This window comes from Carcharodon carcharias, chromosome 27, assembly GCF_017639515.1.
Source record: "Carcharodon carcharias isolate sCarCar2 chromosome 27, sCarCar2.pri, whole genome shotgun sequence".
NCBI lineage: Eukaryota > Metazoa > Chordata > Chondrichthyes > Lamniformes > Lamnidae > Carcharodon > Carcharodon carcharias.
Window position 1 is genome coordinate 11,061,052 of NC_054493.1, and position 22,216 is coordinate 11,083,267.

At 43.5% G+C, this 22,216-nt stretch overlaps 2 protein-coding genes, 1 long non-coding RNA gene and 1 pseudogene across 3 annotated transcripts; 2 read left to right on the top strand and 2 right to left on the bottom strand.

The window, feature by feature from the left end:
• Positions 1 to 2,609, top strand: part of LOC121270166 — a 29,000-nt pseudogene extending 26,391 nt beyond the window's left edge.
• On the bottom strand, positions 76 to 3,568 carry LOC121270627 (zinc finger protein 214-like). The gene has a single exon (XM_041176014.1). It carries the CDS (start codon positions 3,400 to 3,402, stop codon positions 2,728 to 2,730), a length of 675 nt encoding a protein of 224 aa, XP_041031948.1. The 5' UTR covers positions 3,403 to 3,568; the 3' UTR covers positions 76 to 2,727.
• Positions 3,414 to 13,606, bottom strand: LOC121270625 (zinc finger protein 239-like). Its single transcript, XM_041176013.1, has 2 exons — positions 10,106 to 13,606; positions 3,414 to 3,765 (listed from the first exon to the last, which is right to left on the bottom strand). The coding sequence occupies exon 1, from the start codon at positions 12,493 to 12,495 to the stop codon at positions 11,647 to 11,649; it is 849 nt and encodes a 282-aa protein (XP_041031947.1). The 5' UTR covers positions 12,496 to 13,606; the 3' UTR covers positions 3,414 to 3,765; positions 10,106 to 11,646.
• A 415-nt stretch (positions 13,607 to 14,021) lies between these two features.
• LOC121270546 lies at positions 14,022 to 19,061 on the top strand. Its single transcript, XR_005941567.1, has 2 exons — positions 14,022 to 14,076; positions 14,781 to 19,061. It is a non-coding gene; the product is annotated as an uncharacterized LOC121270546 (long non-coding RNA).
• Positions 19,062 to 22,216: the final 3,155 nt, after the last annotated feature.

Consider the following 22,216-nt stretch of genomic DNA (forward strand, 5'->3'; position numbering starts at 1 on the left):
TGACAATTAATGAATTCACTTTAGTTCGGACAAGAATTTCACCAATTAAGGCAAAGGCAGAATTCTATGGGATTGTAAATTTAAAAGAAGTTTATTAAAAGAAAAAGATTTACTTCACAACTTTAAAATAATAACTTTACAGCCTCATGTGGTGATCAGTCCATAAAAGCATAACCCTCTCAGGCTCCTTCTTTGACAGCAATTCTTATGGAATTCAGCCTCAGGAGTCTGGCTCCTTTTTTGACAGTAATTTTCTTGGAACTCAGCCTGGGGGAATCATCATACTTGGCTAGCAAGGAAGACCTTCAGAACCTCTACTTTTATGTCCAATGTGACAATTACCTCATGTCAGAGTGGAGCTTGGTGTAACATAACAATTGGTTAATTTACTGGGATCCCAAATTACTTACACCATCTTTTCATTATCTTAGACAGGAATACAATAGAACTGTTTCAAACGATCCCTTTATCTGAATCTATATGATCCCTTATACAGTTCCAAATGTTGAGGCTAATCAGGGTTTGAAGGTCTCTCTTGCCAGTACATTTGTCTTCATTGCACATTCTTTACATACACAGCAATTAAGGTTTTACAGTTTTACAACAAATAAAACTCAGTCTTTTACTATAACTACTGATTCAGAATTGATTTATTAATTGTAATTCAATTAAGGCTCACTACTTATTCAATCAGCTGTTACTGACTGGTACCTAATTAATACAGTAATATTTAATTAATCGATTTGGTTGATACAAGTGGTTCAAAAAGACAATTTGGAGAAGACAATAGATTATTACTAATCTTGATTGGATTGAACAATGAGCCTTCTTCTTGAACTGAACTTTGGCAGATTATGATGTCCTATAATTTATTAAAATTAGAAAAGAATTTCTTTGTTTAACCAATTTGCATTGGGCTTGCAGGTTCTGGAAACATTTATGTTGATACAGTTTTTATGATAAAGATCCAGCCACGTTAGAGTTTAAAATGGCTTCCTTAACCTTGTTACCTATAACAGTGAATACAGTGTGAAAGTGATTGATTTTTAATACTAAATTTAGCTACCCAGGCCTACCTACAGTTTCATACATTACAACAGTGACTAGACTTCAGAAGTACTTTATTGGCTGTAAAATGCTGTAGGAGGTCATGTGGTGGTGCAAGGTGCTAAGAAATGCAATTTTTTCCAAATGTCCACAAATTTGGATATATTACACTTTGTCTGCACATCAAAATAATATGGATTGAGTCTTAATTTTGTGCAATAACCTTGTCTTTGACAACATTTCAAACACTCTTGTGAAAATCCAGACATGCTACATCCTGAATTATTTGCGTTGAAACACAGCGAGTTTTTGTGATGTGGAACCCACTGCCTGAAAACAGTGCAGAGAGCAGATTGGACTCTATCTTTCAAAACAGAATTGGGCAGATTCTTGAAAGGAAAATCAAATTTCAGGGTTCTGGGATTAACTGGATAGTTTCTCAAATATCTGGCATGAACACAATGGGCCAAATAGCCTCCTTCTGTGCTCTGTGAGCCTTGTGTGCATTTAAAGTGAGTGGTAATGACCTGGAACCCACTTCCTATGAGTGTGCTAGAAGCTGATGACATGATTTCTAAAGGAAATTGGATGGGCACTTCAGGGAAATGAACCTCGACTGCTACAGGGATAGGACTGGGCAATGGGACTGACAGGTTATCTCTACAGAGAGCCAACATGGACTCGATGGGCGGAATGGCCCCATTGCCTACACTAATGACTCAATGATCTAATGAGAGAGATTTCAGCTGCTCCAGTCTCTCCAACTAACTGTAGTCCCTCATCCATGGTGGCAATCTCATAAATCCTCTCTCCAGATTTCCGAAGAACTTCGCAAATTTCCTTGAATCTGGAGCCCATATGTAGGGCATTCTAGAGGGATAGAATGAAAAACAGGGAGTTTATGTTCAACTGGTTCAGAACCATGATTAGACTACACTGGGAGGATGGTCAACACTTGTGATCTTCATTTCTTGAAAGAAGATAAGGCACTGGAGGCGGGGAAACAAAGATTCACAAGAATAATACCTGAACTGAGAGCATTTAACCCTCATGAAAAGCTGGGGCGCGATTCTCTAGAAAAGAGAAGACTGAAGGGTGACCTGATGGGAGTCTTTAAGATTATAAAGGGGTTCAAAAATTCAACAGGGATTTCATGAGAAACATCTTCATCCAGCAAGTGGTGAGAATGTGGAACTCACTACCACAGCAAGTGGTTGAGGTGAATAGTATGAATACTTTTAAGGTGAAGCTAGATACATACATTAGGGAGAAAGGAATAGAAGGATATGCTGATGAGGGGAGATGAAGAGGGTGGGTGGAGGCTCATGTGAAGCATAAATACTGACATAGACCAATTGATCCGACTGGCCTGGCCCCTGTGCTGTAGACTAATGGAATAGAGACAAATGTATTTATTTTAAATCTACCTGTAGTGGCAGGAAAGACACTATTTACTATTCAGGATAAAATAAATATGCTTCATCAGCTTTTGTGGATCATTTCAGTGGAAATATGAGCTCCCAGGCTTAAAGAGCATCAGCTCACTGGAAGCAAAGTTCTGAGACCGGCCAGTCCAGTAGAAAGAAACCCTCTGACCCTCCCACTTCACCAATTGTCAGAATGAACATGGTTCAGTCCTGGATTAACAGCAGCAATAACAGCAGAATCCAACCCCTGCATTCACTTGTGAACTCGCTGGTGTCTCGGTAGGTGTGATGAATGAGTGAATCCCTTCCCACACACAGAGCAAATGTACGGCCTTTCCCCGGTGTGAATTCGCTGGTGTGCCCGCAGGTTGGAAGACTGAATAAATTCCTTCCCACACTCAGAGCAGGCAAATGGTTTCTCCCTGGTGTGAACTCGCTGGTGTGCCCGCAAGTTGGAAGACTGAGTGAATCCCTTCCCACACTCAGAGCAGGTGAACGGCCTCTCCCCGGTGTGAATGCGTTGGTGTGTCCAAAGGTTGGATGATGTTGTAAACCTCTTTGCACAGTGAGAGCAGCTGAACGGTCTCTCCTCAGTGTGAATGCGTTGGTGGACCCTCAGATCTGCTGCACTTTTGAAGCTACTCAAACAGTCAGAGCATTTAAAGGGTCTCTCATTGGTGTGAGTGATATGGTGTGCCATCAGGCTGGATGACTGAGTGAATTGCTTCCCACACTCAGAGCAGGTGAACGGCCTCTCCCCAGTGTGAACTCGCTGGTGCTTCTGCAGGGTGGATGATTGAGTGAATCCTCTCCCACATTCAGAGCAGGTGAATGGCCTCTCCCCAGTGTGACTGCGTAAATGAATCTCCAACTCTGATGGAGCTTTGCATCCCTTCCCACAGTCTCCACATTTCCATGGTTTCTCCATGGTGCGGGTTGCCTTGTGTCTCTCCAGATTCAACGATGAGTTGAAATCTCGTCCCCACACAGATAATGTGACAGACAACAGTCTCTCACTGCTGTGAATGGTGCGATGTTTGTTCAGATTGTATAACTGATTAAGTCTCTTTCCACAGTCAGTACACTGGAACACATTCAGTCAGGCCTCTGTGTCTTGGTGCTTTTCCAGTCACACTGATGTTTAAAACCTTTTGAAGCAGACAGAACAGACAAACATTTCTCCTTCCAGATTCAAAGGCCAGCGTTTTACACGTCCCAATTAATCAAGTGGCTTTGTGAGGTTAGGATGTGATGTTTTGGGATTTCTGTCTGCAAATCCTCTCCTAAAATACTGTAAAAAGAATTTACAAAAGTCATCATTGTCAGTATAGGACAAAAATTCAGAACAGCCAATTCTAGTTGCTTTGGCTTATTCTTTCCTCTCTTGATATACAGGTGGAATGGGGCTCTACAGAGAATCAGCATGGACTCAAGTTGCTGAATGGACAACTTCTGTGCCTTAATGACTGGAAATATATACAGTACTATATTGGAAAACTAGAAATAATAATAAATGTACTTTATTAAAGAACCATAAAAATCTAGCATTTATTGTATTAATACTACACATACACAATCTATATTCAAAAATAGAGTCATAGAGTTTTATAGTATGGAAAGAGGCCTTTCAGCCCATCGTGTCTGCGCCGGTCATCAAGCCTCTATCCAATCTAATCCTATTTTCCAGCACTTGGCCCATAGCCTTGTGTGATATGGCACTTCGAGCGTTCATCTAAATACTTCTTACATGTTGTGATGGTTCCTGCCTCTACCACCCTTTCAGGCAGTGAGTTCCAAAAACCGCCCACCCTCTGGGTGAAAAAATCTTTCCTCAAATCCCTTCCAAACCTCCTGCTCCTTACCTTAAATCTATGCCCCCTGGTTACTGACCCCTCCACTAAGGGGAAAGGTTTCTTCCTATCGACACTATCTGTGCCCCTCATAACCTTGTACACCTCAATCAGGTCCCCCTCAGCCTTCTCTGCTCTAAGGAAAACAACCCCAGCCTATCTACCCCTTTTTGATCCTTTTTTTTAAACTATAATTTTTATTTCTTAATTTTTATTTGTTTATTTATATATCTTTTCCCCACTTATTTTCATTATTATTTTTAAAATTTATTTCAATTTTTATTCATTGTTTTATCCCCAGTTTTTAGCCTTTTTGATCTTTTTTCCCACCACCGTCCCCTCCACCCACCCCACCCCCATTAGGGCCATCTGTCACTTTCAAGAATGCTTACCCTGGTCCTGCCAGTATCACATTCTGCTTTCCACTCTTCATGTCTCCATTAGCACCTCCTTTACCACTGCTATTTACAGCCCTTTGACCTTTTGTTTATGACATAATCCACAATCTCTCCTTTGCCTCCACCTGTTACACCTCCTTTAAACAGTATACATTTCTACTTCCCTTTAGCTCTGAAGAAGAGTCATATGGACTCGAAACGTTAACTCTGTCTTTTTCTCCACAGATGCTGTCAGACCTGCTGAGTTTTTCCAGCATTCTTTGTTTTTGTTCCAGCCTATCTAGTCTCTCTTCATAGTTGACATGATCCAGCCCAGGCAACACCCTGGCAAATCTCCTCTGCACCCTCTCCAGTGCAATCACAAGCTTCATACAGTGTGGTGTCCAGAACTGCACACAGTACTCCAGATGTGGCCTAACTAACACTTTATACAGCTCCATCATAACCTCCCTGCTCTTGTATTCAGTTCCTTGTTGAATAAGGGCAAGTATCCCATATGCCTTCTTAACCACCTTATCAACTGTTCTCCTCTCAAGGAATAATGGACATGCACACCAAGGTCCCACTGTACTTCCAAGGGTCCAACCACTCTCGTGTACTCCCTTGCCTTGTTAGTCCTCTCAAAATGCATCACCTCACGCTTTAATGTCCTACCTTACTAGCTTGTCATCTTAAATGTCAGCCATCTCCTGGAGAAATCACCCCTTTAATTGTTAACACTAGGAAAGAGATCAACCTTTCAAACAGACAAATAAATGTCAAATTGAGGGAACAAAGAATGGCAATGATTTTAAGAGAAAGAGACGTGAGCCAACCTTTCCAGAGTCTGCACCCTCCCTAGATTCACTTCCTCTCCCTTCAATTCCCACAAGTCCATAATTTAACCCCAGAATTAAAAAAAACAAATCGAAGTAAAAACATTGATTTCCTCACAGATGTTGCCCAGAGGAGGAAGTTTTGGTTTGAAGCTGATTGTCCACCTTTCGCATTGTGACGTCCACAATGGAAAATTCACCGAATCAGCCAATAGGAATCACCCTTTTCCGCGGTGACGTCCTCGGGTTCCAGTCTGCAAGCCAGGCGCGCGGACAAGTGAGCCCCGCCCCCACACGTTTTTCCCCTTCCACCTGCACCTCCTCGAGACAACGTTTCCAGTTAACCGGCTGACGGCTCCGGCCAGCGGGAGAAGTCGCTCGGCCAATTCGCCCCCCCTCTCCCCAGTCTACGGCGGTTGGCTGGTCCAAAAATAGAGAGCGACCGTTGGCAGCAACTGCACTGCGCCTGCTCCGGACAGCAGCGCTTTCTGCGCCTGCGCTGCCAGCTGAGGGAGTGGGGGAGGGGAGTTTACAATATGTCTTCCCCTCATTTTCTTCCAAGTTCTGTAGTTTGATTTTAAACAGCACAACATTTGTTTTTGCTTCACACACTCTGAAAATAGAGGCCGAGTTTTCTCAATTTCTCCTCATAGGAAAATCCCACCCCGCAGGCATTAGTCTGGTGAACCTTCGCTGAACTCCCCCTGTGACAAGTATATTCTCCCTTAGGTAAGGAGACCAAAACTACTAAACACTCCAGCTAATGGAGGGAGTGTGTGTGGGGGCAGCTACTTACAGCGCTTGGGTGGTAAGAAAGGAAATAAAGTTCCAGAGAAATTAAGAACAGGCAATTCTGGTTTCTATCCTGGACTGAGAGTACTGACTTTTATAAACTCCTTTGAGACGATATTAGAAGAGAAGGATTTAGAGACAAAAATCGAACCAAACTTCAAGTGGGAATGGATTCAGATCCCCATCTCAGCTGGAAATTCATCAACGCAGCCACACTGGAGAGAGACCATTTACCTGCTGTGAGTGTGGGAAGGGGTTCACTCATTCATCTCACCTGCTCAGACATCCGCGAATTCACACCAGGAGGAGGCCGTTCACCTGCTCTGAGTGTGGGAAGAGATTCAGTCGGTCAACCTACCTTCGGAAGCGCCAGCGAGTTCACAAGTGATAATGGGGTTCGATTCTGCTGTTATTGCTGCCGTCAATCATATCCCGGACTGAACCATGTTCATTCTGACGATTGTTGAAGTGGGAGGGCCGGAGGGTTTCTTTCTGCTGGACTGGCCAGTCTCATGATTTTGCTTCCAGTTGGCTGATGCTGCTTTAGCTTGGGAGTGCAAGTTTCCACCGAAATGATCCACAAAAGCTGATGTAGAATGTTTATTTTATCCTGGATAGTAAATAGTGTTTTTTCTTCCACTACAGATAGGTCCCAAATAAATACATTTGTCTCTGTTCCATTGGGTCTACAGCACAGGGCTTGGCCAGCAGTTATTGCCCAACCCTAATTGCCCTTGTTCAGAGGACATTTAAAAGTCAACCACATTGTTGTGGGTCTGGAGTCACACGTAGGGCAGGTAAGGACAGCAGATTTCCTTCCGTAAAGGATATTAGTGAACCAGATGTTGTCATCATCAGACTTTTTAATTCCAGATTTTTGTTTAATTCAGTTTTCACCATCTGCCATGTTGGGATTCAAACCCAGGTCCCCAGGTTATTACCCTCGGTGTCTGGAATACCAATCCAGTGATAATACCACTATGCCACCACCTCCCCATTTATGGTCTGCTCGAGCCTCCACCCACCCTTATCTAAACCTGCAATAATCTTGTTCATCTCTATCAAAACTCCCCTCAGCCTCCTTTACTCCAAGAAGAACAATACCAGCTTCTGTAACTTAAACTTGTAAAAATCCTTCATCCCTGGAACTATTCTGGTAAATCTCTTCTACACCCTTTCAAGGACCCTCACATCCTCTTAAAGTGTCGTGACCAGAACCGAACTCAGGACTCTCGTAGTGGTCTCACCAGAGCTTTATAAACTATTGGCCCAACTTCCCTCCTTTTGTTCTCAATACCTCTGTTTCTGAAGCTCAAGATCCCATTTACTCAAAACAGGAATATTTTTATTTGAACATTAAAGCATTTGAACAACAATCTTGAAATGGCTAAGGACGATTTTGACCAATGAAGGAACGAGTTGTTGCCACAAAAAGAAGCCTTTCTGAACTTCTTGTCTCAAAATGAGAATCCAAAATGTTTGAGTCTGGGAAATGAACTGAAAAATGAAGTTCCACCTCTAACTGATCAAGAAGAAGACACTTTCAATGTCGAATTGATTGCAATATTCCTTTTGGATTTAAACAATGGAGAAACTACAGACATGGAAGAAAATAAAGCTCAAAAGGTGAACTCTGAACATACGGATTTTCAAACTGAAATTGAAAATACACATATGAACAGCAATGCAGAAGGAACTTTGGACTATAATTATTGTAAGAAGAAAACTTTCAGAAAACACTGCAAACTGTAATATTTCACATCTTCGGTGGAATGTGATTCCTGGACATGGAATTTAGCAGTGTGCTGTTATCAAGATAGACTTGTGAATTTGAAGTGGACATTGGAGGGATTATCATGTGTATTGCATGTTATAAGATAGTTAAACAGAAGCATAGGACTCAGGAACAGGTATTTTTATTTTTGTTTTGGATTTCCAGCATCAGCATGTTTTTTGCTTTTATAACAGGAGTCAGCCACTTGGCCCCTCGAGCCTGCTCCGCCATTCGATAAGATCATGGCTGTTGTTAAGATGTACAGCAGGTTGTAAGTTGTAATATTCTAAATGGGATATTACAAGGGTGAGACATTTTTATTTCTTCCTGGGGAAGGTGTTGTGAATATCTTGTTTCATAATTCACGTTTTAGAAATATAACATTCAGTTTGGGAATTGGATATTTTTTAAATGTACAATGAATGGAAAACCTGGGCTGAGAATCTGACAAAAACACCCTAAGGGAATTCGCAATCACAAGGTGTGGCCCATGTTGATTTAAGAAGCCAAAGCTCTCGAAGGGTAAGAACTGTAAAACAGCAGGTGGGCTGTTTTAGCTGGAGACCTGGAGACATTGGGTCTGACAATTATTGTCCTGTTTTTGTTAGAGAGGTAAATTCTTCATGCAGATCTCAGGGAAAAAAGGTTTGGTTTTGAAGCTAAAAGTTAATAAATTTAAATATCAGTTGGACATGCCAACTGATCTCTGTTAACATAGGGATAAGTGATTCAGGGTGGAGCCTTGGTTGGAATTCTGGGTGTTTCTCACAGAAAGCAGGCAGTCTGCAGTTCGCTTGGAAGCAGTCAGCTGTGGGCCCAGAGCTGTGAACCAGCTGTGGGACTAGAAGCCTCTTGGGCCATTAGGAACTAGGAGTGATCCTAATGTTTCAATCCCTCAACAAGAAGGCAGTGAAGCCCACGCTTGGACTGAGGAGTCCACAGTTTTTAAGTATTAAAGGAAAGTTGGAGGGTTGTTTAGCTAAAAGCTAATGGAAGGACCATCATAAAACCTTGGAACTTGGAGAACAGCTGGAATACTGAGGAGAATTGAAAGTGAATTCTGGGGAGTTTTGACAAACCTTTGGGATGGTCCCAGCAACAGAAGTGAATTAACTTTCAAAATATCGTTAAGTATAAGAGAACTCCTGGAAGTTAAAAAGTAGAATTGGGTTAATAGTATAAGTCTTTATAAACTATAGTGTTAAGTTCATTGTGCTGCTTTTTAATTTTCTTTTCTCTTATATACACAGTAAAGTTTGTTTTTGTTTAAAAACATGGAATCTTGTGGCGTAATTCTTTCAGTTAATCACTGGTGTTTGAATTTCTCTTTAAAAGTTAATAGTCACAATTGGGATCCTAACAATAGCCACAAACAATATTTTGAAAAAGAAAAAATATGATTATCCTTAATTTGTACAAAGCATTACATTATGAGACACCCCTCAACTAGGGTTCCTAATAAGTTCTGAGTTCAAGCACTTATTTTCGTGAAACAATTGATGACTAAACTTGGAACTAACTGTAGTCCCTTCTAAAGCAGGAGGGTTATTGCCCAGCACTGAGCCTAATTTGGGATTTCTCCCATAGACCAATTGATAGGGACTGTACCCTCCAACCATCTGAAGTGAATTCTTTACATGAACCATCCACGTCAGTGCAGTTGTCAGCTTGCAGTTTGGCTGATCAGCTAAGATTTTATGCAGCATTTCATCGATCACGGCATGATTCCTTTCACAGAACCCATTGCTGAGAGGAGTTTCAGCTGTGATGTTCATGACCACAATGTTCATGTTTTCACACACGTCTCTAAACTCATTTGTAAATTCCCCTCCATTATCAGTCAGAAACTTAGCTGGTGCCCCAAGTCCAGCCCCTATCCATTTCTCCATGATTTGGTCTATAATCACCTTTTTGTCCTTGCCATGTATTATTGGAGAAAGACTAAAGTGGTTACCTTGTCTATAAAGTGTAGAACGAAAATATTTCTGTCTTTGTCCCATACCTTTAGATCCATGGCAACTACCTCGTTGAAGTCACGTACCAAGGGAAGGTTTACAAAAGGATGTGACGGTGTCCTCTGATACTTTTTTTTACACATTTCACACCTTGCATTAATCTCTTCTATGAGCCTCGTATACAACCTGCAAGAGTTTTAATCTTTGACAAGGGTGAGCAAACTGTCTTTGTAGCTTTAAAGACAATTTGCTTTTCTTCTCGCTGATTCTTATCACTTGATTCCATTAATCCTTCTCAAACAGTCTGATTCGAAACAGCAGGTATTGTTAAAGGGATACGATAATGTCCTGATTGAGTAAACTGCAGACTCACTGACTTTCCAAAAACAGTTGTCTTATCTTGATTCATGTCCGGTTGCAATTATGCCTTTTATCTAAGGTTTACACAATAGTGAGGGGATCTCACGAAAGACTACATCAGTCCTCATAAAGTGGCAGAATCCGGATATTTTGCATGGAATCACCACTCTTTTTAGTGACTTCAATGTGTGACTTCACCCAAACCTAAACAAGTTGAACCCTCCTTAACCTTGTGTCCATCTTCACCATGAGGAGAACTGGGTAATATCTTTACCAATCTGATCAACATACTGTTGAGGTGCAGCCACTATCTAACACAGCAGAGTTGAAAGCGTCTGTGAACAATATACCCATCAATGGACCAAAACTCATTGTGACGAGTACAATTCCTTCAGAGTGATAATTGTCATGATCTTCAGCTTCAGAATTCTCTGTGTCATGAGTCACTTTGAAGACCCTGATTTTCCACTTTGGGCAGATTGGCTCATAATCCTATTTTGAGTTAGTCCTGAAACACTTGTTAATTGTTCCCATTCACCTATTAGTGCTATTCCAATCCAGATCTGCTGAAGGTGCTTTCACCCTCATTCAAAACCTGTCAAAATCCGATTATGCTCACAGGCTTTCTTGTAAATTTCATCAATGAACCCGAATAGAAGATCAAAACATTCATCGATATCCAACTGACAGGCATCCAGCTCACAAAATACTTCTGTTCTGATTTTACTTTTGTTAGGAATTGACAGTGTCAAGGCCAGACTTTGTTCCCTCCTTGGTTGGGACATAACCCATGTCCACATATCCACTTCATTCTTCCACTGGTCGTATGGCTCAGACTCCAAGAACAGAGACTGGGTATCAGACCCTGACAATTGCTTTCAGCCATTTCTCACAAAAATTACTAGGATTGTAAGCTTTTGTCCAAAATTTTATTTCCGTTTAGTTTCCATCCTTCGCCATTAGGCAAGCAATCTGTTACCATGATAGCCTTATGGTGAAGAAAGAAACTGGAGCCAGTCTTTACATGGTATAGACTTATTCACAGAGTGAAATTTTAGTTAGACAACTCCTGACTCCACTCCATGCCAGTAAGTTTCTTTTTATCTGTCCTCAAGTAACCATCCAATCAATTCCCTTCACCTATGTTTTTGTAACCACAGCTGATACAATTAATACCCACAGTCAGAGCATCGAAAGGGTCTGTAATCAGTGTGACTGCAATGGTGTCTCAGCAGGTTGGATGACTCCGTGAATCCTTTCGCACACTCAGAGCAGGTGAACGGTCTCTCTCCTCTGTGTGAAGTCGGCGGTGCTTCCGCAGGCTGGATGTATCAGCAAATTCCTTCTCACACTCCGAACAGGTGAAAGGCCTCTCCCCAGTGTGAACTCGCTGGTGTCTCAGCAGGTTGGATGATTCAGTGAATCCTTTTCCACACAGAGAGCAGGAGAACGGCCTCTCCCCGGAGTGAACTCGCCGGTGCTTCCATAGGCTGGATGAATTTGGGAATCCCTTCCCACACTCAGAGCAGGAGAATGGCCTCTCTCCAGTATGAACACGTCGGTGTGCCCGCAGGCTGGTTGACCGAGTGAATCCCTTCCCACACACGGAGCAAGTGAATGGTCTCTCTCCGGTGTGCGCTATCTGGTGTCGCAGAAGGTTGGTTAACCGAGTGAATCCCTTCTCACACACGGGGCAAGTGAATGGCCTCTCCCCAGTGTGAACAACACTGTGGTTCTGCAGGGTGGATGATTCACTGAATCCCTTCCCACAGACGGAGCATATGAATGGCCTCTCCCCAGTGTGAACACGCTGGTGCAACCGCAGGTGTGATGACTGAGTGAATCCCTTGCCACACACGGAGCAGGTGAACGGCCTCTCCCCGGTGTGAACTCGCTTGTGTGTAACCAGATGCGATGAGTGATTGAATCCCTTGCCACACTGAGAGCAGGTGAATGGCCTCTCCCCCGTGTGAATGCGTCGATGAATTTCGAGTGCAGATGGGGAACGGAATCTCTTCCCACAGTCTCCACATTTCCATGGTTTCTCTATGGTGCAGGTGTCCTTGTGTCTCTGCATGTTCACCAGTCAGCTGAAGCCTCATCTGTATACAGAATGTGTGTACAGCCTCTCTCCGCTGTGAATGGTGCAATGTTTTTTCAGGCTGTATAACTGGTTAGAGCTCTCTCCACAGTCAGTCCACTGAAACAGTCGCACTCAGGGGTGCGTGTCTCTGTGCTTTTCCATTCACATTGATGTTTAAAAATGTCAGAAAGAGTCAGAGCGTCGATGAGTTTCTAGCTTTGATGGGGAAATCAATCCCTTCCCACAGTCCCCACATTTCCACGGTTTCTCAAAGGACCTGATGTGCTTGTGTCTCTCCAGGCTGGACAATCAGCTGAAGCTTTGTTCACAAGCAGAACACATGAATGATTTTTCCCTGCTGTGAATGGTGTGATTTTTATTCAGTCTGTGTAACTGATTAAAATTCTTTCCACAGTCAGTGCACTGGAGCGCTCTCATTCGAGTCTTGGTGCTTTATCAGTCATACTGATGTTTGAAATCTTTTTCCACAGACAGAATAGACAAATGTTTACCCTTCCTCATTCAAAGGCCAGTGATATTCAGGTTCTGCTGAATCAAGTGACAGTGAAATCCTCCCCTTCTAACCTCCTGTAAAATGAGTTTACAGAAGTTATCACTGTAAATACAGGATATTTTCTTTTATTCATTTATGGGATGTGGGCTTCGCCGGCTGGGCCAGCATTTATTGCCCATCCCTAGTTGCTCTTGAGGTGGTGGTAAGCTGCCTTCTTCAACCGCTGCAGTCCTTGTGGTATTAAACATATAAATTCAGAACAGAGAATTCTAGTTTCTATGGAACACTTTTCCCTCTCATTCCTCCAAATCTATAAATCTCTGTCCCACACACACCTCTCCCTCTCTGCTCATTGTTCCAGATTCAGTGTCCAGTCTCCTACTTATTCTTTTCTCCTCTCCAGATTCTCTCTCCTCCTGTCCTTAAACTGGTGACTCAGGCTGTGGATCAATTCCACTCCTTCACTCTAATTCTACCAAATACTTTGCTTCAAAACAACAAATTACCTTCATTGACTTTAGCAGTGATGTTAAATGAACGGAAATAACCATCTTTTCCCAATTGGGCCTCTGGTTCAGTTTGGTGCCGCAGAGAAGCCGGAAGTGGTGGATGGTGATTCCAGACCAATAGGAAGGGAGGGGGCGGGAACTGGAGGATCGAGTGGGAGCTGCTGGCCCTCCAACCAATCGGAGTGAATGGGGGCGGGGCACTAACCGCACTCTCGAGCGCATGCGTGTTATGGTGCAGATATTGGAGCATGCGCATTGCGGGTGCTGGACGATGTCCTGTTGAATCTGTGGGGGAGATGAAAACAAAAAACTGCGGCCAAAACAAAACCAGAATTACCTGGAAAAACTCAGCAGGTCTGGCAGCATTGAGTTCTCTTGAAGGGTCATGAGGACTCGAAACGTCAACTCTTCTTCTCCGCCGATGCTGCCAGACCTGCTGAGTTTCCAGGTAATTCTGTTTTTGTTCTGAGTAAGTCCCTCAATTCACCAGGCCCTGGGTATCAACTGCATCTGATTGTGGAAGGACAAACAGGGCTGCCTGCTCTGTTTGTGGTAAGTGTGACCCCTGTGTGACTGCACTGATGAGTTTCCAGCTCTGATGGGTAACTGAAAAACTTTCCACAGTCCCCACATTTCCAGCTTCTCTCCAGTGTGACTGCGCTGGTTTTGTGTTCGGGCAGAAGGGCTGAAGCCTCGTCCACACACACAGAACACGTATATGGTTTATCCAGGCTGGAAATCGGTACCTTTGCTTCCTTGTTCAAAGGCCAATGATATTCAGGTCCTCATGACTCTGTCAGATCTTGATGTGATATTCGGTTTGTGTTTCCCGTCTGTAAATCCACCTCTTCCAACACGTTGAAAAATGAATTTAAAACAGGATAAGGGAGTGTGAGGGAATCACCAAAACAGAAAGGCAGGTTGTGATACTGAGCTGAATGGATTTGGTAATTTGGGGGCTAGAATAAAGTGGTCCCAGGGACTAGGAGAGAAAATCATTGATTCGATGATTTTATTCTAACTCTCCATACAGGCACCAGAGAACTGAACCTAGCCAGAGTAGAGGGAGGGAGGGAGATAACTGGGAACTGGCAGAGATGGTTTTGAATATAAGCCCAGGGAGGAGGGAGACTGTGTCGGATGGGGATTTACTTTGAGGGAACAAGAGAGGGAAAAATGTTCAATCGTGACTTGAATTGTCTGTTCTGAATTTTCACCCTGTACTTACTGTTGACTTTGCTAAACTCCTTTTACAGGGCATTAGAAGGGGAGGATGCGCAAATGGAAAATTCAAACTAAACATCATATCAGGATCTGACATAGTCACTGGATTCATCAGGACCTGAATATCATTGGACTTTGCATATGGAAAGGGAAATGTTTGTCCATTCTGTCTGAGGGAAAAGATTTCAAGCATCAATGTGATTGGAAAAGCACCGAGACACAGATATCTGAGTGGGAGTGTTGCAGAGAACTAACTGTGGAAAGAGCTTTAACCAGTTACACAGCCTGAAAAAATATCACACTATTCACAGCGGGGAGAAATCGTGCAAGTGTTGTGTGTGTGCACAAGGCTTCAGCTGGTCATGCAACCTGGAGAGACTCAAGGATATCCATGCCATGGAGAAACCATGGAAATGTGGGGACTGTGGGAAAGGATTCAATTACCCATCCCAGTTGGAAACTTATCGATGCACTCACACTGGGGACAGGCCGTTCATCTGCTCTGTGTGTGGGAAGGGATTCACTCAGTCATCTATCCTGCTGACACACCAGCGAGTTCACACTGGGGAGAGACCATTCATTTGTTCTGTATGTGGAAAGGGGTTTAGTTGTGCATCCTTTCTTGTGACACTTGAGCGAGTTCACACTGGGGGGAGAGGCCATTCACCTGCTCTGTCTGTGGGAAGCGATTCACTGTTTCATGCCGTCTTCTGACAAACGAGCGAGTTCACACCAGAGAGAAGCCATTCACCTGCTCCCAGTGTGGGAAAGGATTAATTTCCTCATCCCTCCTTCTGGCACAGACCGTTCACCTGCTTGGTGTGTGGGAAGGGATTCACTGTTTCGTCCTGCCTACTGACACACCAGGGCATTCACAATAGAGAGACAACATTCACCTGTTCCATCTGTGGAAAGGGTTTCACTCATCCATCACATCTGCTGAGACACCAGTGTGTGCACATTTAGAGGAGGCTCTTACTGTTACTGTTAATCTGCTCTGTGTGTGGGAAGGGATCTACTTGTTCAGCCACCTCTTGACACATCAACACCTTCACTCTGATAAAAGACGTTTCAAATACTCTGACTGAGAAGAGCTTTACAATTACAAATAACCTGCTGAAACTTCAAGAGAACATCGACAGGCTGGTGGATTGGGCAGACACAAAGCCTGACAAAATTCAACACAAAAATGTGAGGTGATACACTTCGATAGGAAGATTGAGGAGAGACTGATCATGTTAAACATTAATGAACAGTAAGAGCTGTGTAAGTAATTGGAGCTATTGAGGGTATTTTGAGAAATTAGACATTGCAAGCGTTAAATGGTCAGAAACATTTCTCTGGATAGATTCTCTCTGCAATGAGATGTACTGCCTTGGACTTTCTACTGCCTCAAGGTTTTGAATGTGTGAGAAGTGGCTTTGGTGTTGTATAAACTCCCTTATTATCACAAGGAAAGAACAGGGGGAAGTTCTTCTTTGATTGTGGAAATACAGCGAGCTCTTATAAACCTGGGGAATATTATCAATTAGAAATCCTTGTTACTAATTTCCAGCATTCAGTTTTGACACAGAACACTCGTCACCATGAAGGTCCTGGGTTACCTCAGCATCATGGAAACAGACACCCAGTTTGTGTTTGTGCTCAGGCCCAGGGTGAAAAGCTAATAGGGGGAGGCCCAGGAACTCTACCCAGAGACAGAACCTACTAGGCTAATGATTGGCTAGAATGGGACAATAGGAGAACGATGATTGGGTGGATTTTTCTGTGATTCCAGGTTTTGGGATTTATCCCAGTGGGTTTGATACATTCTCAGTTTGGAAAGGTCAGGAGGGTCACTGCTCCAAATTGGCTTAAACATGAATGTGAATCAGAGAAATGAGGCCCCTCCTACATCCCAATGGTCAATAGTGCAGAATTAAATTCTTCTTTTTACTTTATAAACTACTGCTCAAACACAGTGTATTAAGTTTCACCTGAATAACTGTTACCAACATGTAGGCATCATACAACCATTGCGCAGATCATCATCGGAACAGAATGATGCAGGCACTATATAACTGCAAGCTGTTGTTGATATTGACTGTGGGCGGATTCAGTTGCCCATCTGAACTGGAAACTTGGTCCAGTCCTGCCAGGGAGGGTGTTCACCAACTGCATGAGGAAAAGGATTAACATGCTCACTCCATTTACTGACATGGCAGAACAGACACACTGAGAAACGCTTCAGAAATCTCACAGAGGTGAAAAGGGATTTCATCCAGTTTTCTCACCTGTTAACATCCCGGTTTTAAAAGATCAACTGGTTCAATGCTTGATCAGTGCATTGTTACTGGAGAGAGGCTGTTTAGATGTTCTGTGTGTGAGCAGAGATTCACTTGTTCATCCGACCTGCTGAGACAACAGTGAGTTCACATCTGACTGTCGGGCTTAGATTCTGCTGTTAGATTCGATTCGATTTGATTCTTCACCAACTCCCATTCCCTTTCTTTCTGGTGGATAATGGAGGGTCTGTGCACTTGGGTTTCTGTATAATTTTGTTCCTAATTATATTGATTGGCCCTCCAGCCCAAACCTCCACCCATCACAGAACAAAATGACTATTCACAAACTGGGACCTCCAGTGGCGGGACATTTGCCCAGCATTCCCCACGATGGGGAATGTCCCCTATCTACACCACAGGAGACCAGTGAACAGGCACAGTTTCAAACAGGGTTTGGAGCATGCTCAGTGTGACCGATGGCCATGGATGACACTTGTTTTTCGTATCTGCCGTCGGTAAGCAGTCGAGGAGAGACAGAGGGAGTGATGGAGCCAGCGGGTGGGTGAGGAAGCTTCACAAACACTTTCGGTAGGCCGCAAACCCCAAATCCATGTTTGTACCGGTCCGGTTGACAGCTCCGGGCATTCCCCCAGTGACAGGCCCAGGTTAGGGGGACAGTGTGCACCAGGGCGCACGCACCATCATTCTGGGCCAGGAAACAGAAGAGAATGCTGTGAGTTTCACAGAATTGTTACAACACGGAAGGAGGCCAGTCAGACCATCGTGTCTGTGCTGGCTCTCCGAACAAGCAATTCACCTCGTGCCATTCCCCTGCCTTCTCCCTGTAACCCCGTTCATCCTTCCCCTTCAAATAATAATTCAGAGTTTGTATCCTGGGCTGACGGTGGTGGATTTTGGAAACTCAAACTCAGGGATTAGAAGGTGAGGATTTGAACACAGCAAACTCAAACCAAGAGAAATGTTTGTTCAGTCCTTGGTGATTGTTCTTGTAAAAACCTTAAACAGGGGGAGTTACAAACAGGAAACTCAAACCAAGCATCATATCAAGATCTGACAGAGTCACTCGATTCGTAAGGACCTGAATATCACGGCCTTTGAATCTGGAAGGAGAAATGTTTCTCTGTTCTGGCTGCAGGAAAAGATTTCAAACATCAGTGTAACTGGAAAATCACCGAGACACACACACACTCGAGTGAGATTGTTCCAGTGCACTGACTGTGGCAAGAGCTTTAACCAGTCACAGAGCCTGAGGAAACATCACACCATTCACAGCGGGGAGAGACTGTACACGTGTTCTGTGTCTGGTCAAAGCGTGAACTGATCATCCAACCTGGAGAGGCACAAGGACACCAACGCCATGGAGAAACCGTGGAAATTTGGGGACTGTGAGAAGAGATTCAGTTCCCCATCCCACCTGGAAGCTCATCGATGCACTCACACTGGGGAGAGGCTGTTCACCTGCCCCAGGTGTGGGAAGGGATTCTCTCAGTTGTCCTGCCTTCAGACACACGAACTTGTTCATTCTGATAATCTGTTTACAGGTTCTGACTGTGAGAAGAACTTGAAAAGAAAACCAGATTTGCTGACACACCAACGTATTCAAACTGGGGAGAGACCGTTCACCTGCTCTGTGCATGGAAAAGGATTCACTCAGTCATCCAGCCTTTTGACACACCAACCAGTTCACACTGGGGAGAGGCCATTCAGCCGCTCCGACTGTGGGAAGGGATTCACTCAGTCATCTCATCTGATGAGACACCAGCGAGTTCACACTGGGGAGAGGCCATTCAACTGCTCCATGTGTGGGAAGAGATTCATTAATTAATCCCACCTACAGAGACATTAGTGAGTTCACAAGTAAATGCAGGGTTTCGATCCTGATATTATTGCTGCTGTTAGTCACATCCAGGACTGAACCATCTTCATTTTGATACTTGGTATTTGTTTCTGCTGATGTTAATGACACCCATAACTGGGCTGGAGATTAATATTCTGGATAAATGTCAAATAAACCAGCTTGGTGTCAAACACAGTGTGTGGAGTATTTGTTTTCTCCAGGACAAGAGAAAGTTAATTGAAATCCTTGACAGTTCCATTTTTGGGCCTTTTCTCCTCTGTTAAAGAAAGATTTGTATTTCTGCAGAGCCTTTCATGACATCATGATGTCCCAAAGCATTTTACAGCCAATGAAATTCCTTTGAAGTGCATCGATATTGGAATGTAGGAAATACAGCAGCTCATTTGTACACAGCAAGATCCCACAGACAAGAAGTTGATAATACCCAGATAGTCTGCTTTAGCGATGTTGATTAAGGGACAAATATTGACCAAGAATCTGGGGAGAAATCTCCTGCTCTTTGAAATAGCCCCAATGGATCTCTTACACCTGCTCGTTCAGTCTCATATGAAAGACAGGATCTCAGACATTGCAGGGCTCTCTCAGTACTGCAGTGGAATGTCAGCCTAGATTTTATGTTTAAATTCTAGAGGTGGATTTGAACCCACAACCTCCTGACTCAGACATGAGAATGCAACCTCTAAGCCATGGCTAACACCTCATCATTACTTTGGATTTTTCCAGTTCTCAGAACCTTGGCCACTCTCATGGATAGGTTCCAGCTCCCCTTACCTTCTAGAGTGCCTTTCCTCACCCGGATACCCTGGGGAGGTATCAGTAACACACCCGTGTACCTGCCCTCAGAGTGTTTGATGGGACAGTGTAGACAGAGAGCCGGAGGGACAGTGAGTGTCCTGGACATTATTGTACAGTCTGCTCCATATCCCATTCCTGGCTCTGAGTCTTTTGGTGATGATTTGAATTTGATGTCCGCTAGTTACTGACTCACCGACTGGTGGAAACAGTTTTTCCTCATTTACCTGATGAAATGTTGAACCTCTCCCTCAGATCTCCAGTTAGCCTTTGTTCTAATGAAAAGAGCCCCGGTTTCTCTAATCTCTCCTGATAACTAAAGCTTCTCTTCCCTGGGATCATCTCAGTGAATCTCTTCTGCACCCTCTCCATGGTCTTGACATCCTTCCTGGTGTAAGATCTCCAAAACTTGACTCAATATTCTAACCGCAGCCTAACCATTTGCACAGGTTTAAATGACCTCTGTCCTTTTGAACTCTACACCCCGAATTATAAAACCCAGGATCCCATTTGCTTTTTAACCACTTTACCAACTTGCCCTCTGACCATTAAAGGTTTGTGTCTCTGAATACCTTGTTGGTTTTAGAGGTATTAACACAACATGACTAAAATACATTGACATCCAATGTCTGATATAACGTATATGATGGGATAGAGAAGTTTAGTCAGAGTTAGAAACTTAAACAAGACTCTTCACTGCAGGCATGTCACCATGGAAACACTGATAAGACATTCCATTCCACAGAATCGAATTATTGGAAACTCTAATCAGATCAGGGGAAAGGACAGAATTTGTCTGTTATTAACCACAACAGAAACGTAAACAAAGTGAGAAATGGAATAGATTAGATTATCATCTGTAATGTTTATATCTGTAATGTAAAACTAAAAGAAATAACAGAATTAAGAGTAGGCAGGGGAGTTTAGGGAGAATGAGAAAATTACTGAAGAAAAGTAACTGCTGGGAATGAGGGAAGGTGTCCTTGTAAATCACGGATTAGAGAAATTCCAACTGTCTTCTTCACTTCCTGCCAAAACCCAACAGAGGAGACAAAGAGTCAGGGGCCAGAGCTGGATCACTACAGAGTATAAAAGTGAAAGGTTCGGATATAAGGGGGTTAATCAGGACTGAAGATACCGGAGATCAAGCTCAGGGTGCCCGAGGTTCCATCCAGCTGACTGACCATGTAAGTGACTGTGGTTTGGATAAAGTGAAAAAGGGAGGCTTGTGGCAGACACCCTGGCCTCAAAACAGTGGAAGCCTGAGAGGAATATAGAATGTCTAGGGGGGAACTTAAAAAGCAGGTTAGGAAAGCAAAAAGGGGGCATGAAAAAACATTGGCAGGTAAAATAAAGGAAAATCCAAAGTTATTTTACAAGTACATTAAGAGTAAGAGGATATCTAGGGAAAGAGTCAGGCCCATTAAGGACCACAGTGGTAACTTGTGTGTGGAGCCGGAAGAAGTGGATAGGGTTCTAAATGAATGCTTTGTGTCGGTGTTCACAAGTGAGAGGGACAACGTGGGTATGGAAATCAGGCAGAAGGACTGTGATATAATTTAAAAATTAGCATTGAAAGGGAGGAGGTTCTAAATGGTCTGGCAGGCTTAAAAGGAGACATATCTCCAGGCCAGGATGAAATGTATCCCAGGCTGTTGAGTGAGGCAAGGGAGGAGATAGCAGGGGTGCTGGCAATAATTTTCAATACCTCTATGGCCACAGGAGAGGTGCCAGAGGACAGCCAATGTGGTACCATTATTCAAAAAGGGAGGAAGGGATAAATCAGGGAACTACAGGCCAGTCAGTCGAAACTCAGTGGTGGGGAAACTATTGGAAGCAATTCTGAGGGACAGAATTAATCTACACACGAAGAAGCAGAGATTAATCAAGGACAGTCGGCATGGTTTTTTTAAGGGGAGGTCATGTCTGACCAATTTGATTGAATTTTTCGAAGAGGTGACCAGGTGTATAGATGAGGGCAATTCATTTGACAAAGTCTACTTGGACTTCAGCAAGGCTTTTGATAAGGTCCTGCTTGGGAGACTGATAACAAAGATAAGAGCCCATGGGATCCAAGGCAATTTGGCAAATTGGATCCAGAATTGGCGGTGTTTTTGTGACTGGATGCCTGTGTTCAGTGGGGTTCCACAGGGATTTGTGTTGGGTGCCTTGCTGTTTGTGGTATATATAAACGATTTAGACTTGAATGTAGGAGGATTGATCAGTAAGTTCGCGGATGGCATGAAACTTGGTGGGGTGGTAAATCATGAGGAGGATAGCCTTAGATTACAGGAGGATATAGACAGGCTGTTCAGATGGGCTGATCATGGCAAATGGAATTTAATCCAGTTAAGTGTGAGGTGATGCACTTGGGCATGACAAACAAGGCACAGGAATAAATGATGAATGGTAGGACCCTGGGAAGTACTGAGGATCAAAGTAACCTTGGTGTGCATGTCCACCAGTCCCTTAAGGTAGCGTGATAAGTGGATAAGAAGATATATGAGACACTTGCCTTTATTAGCCGAAGCAT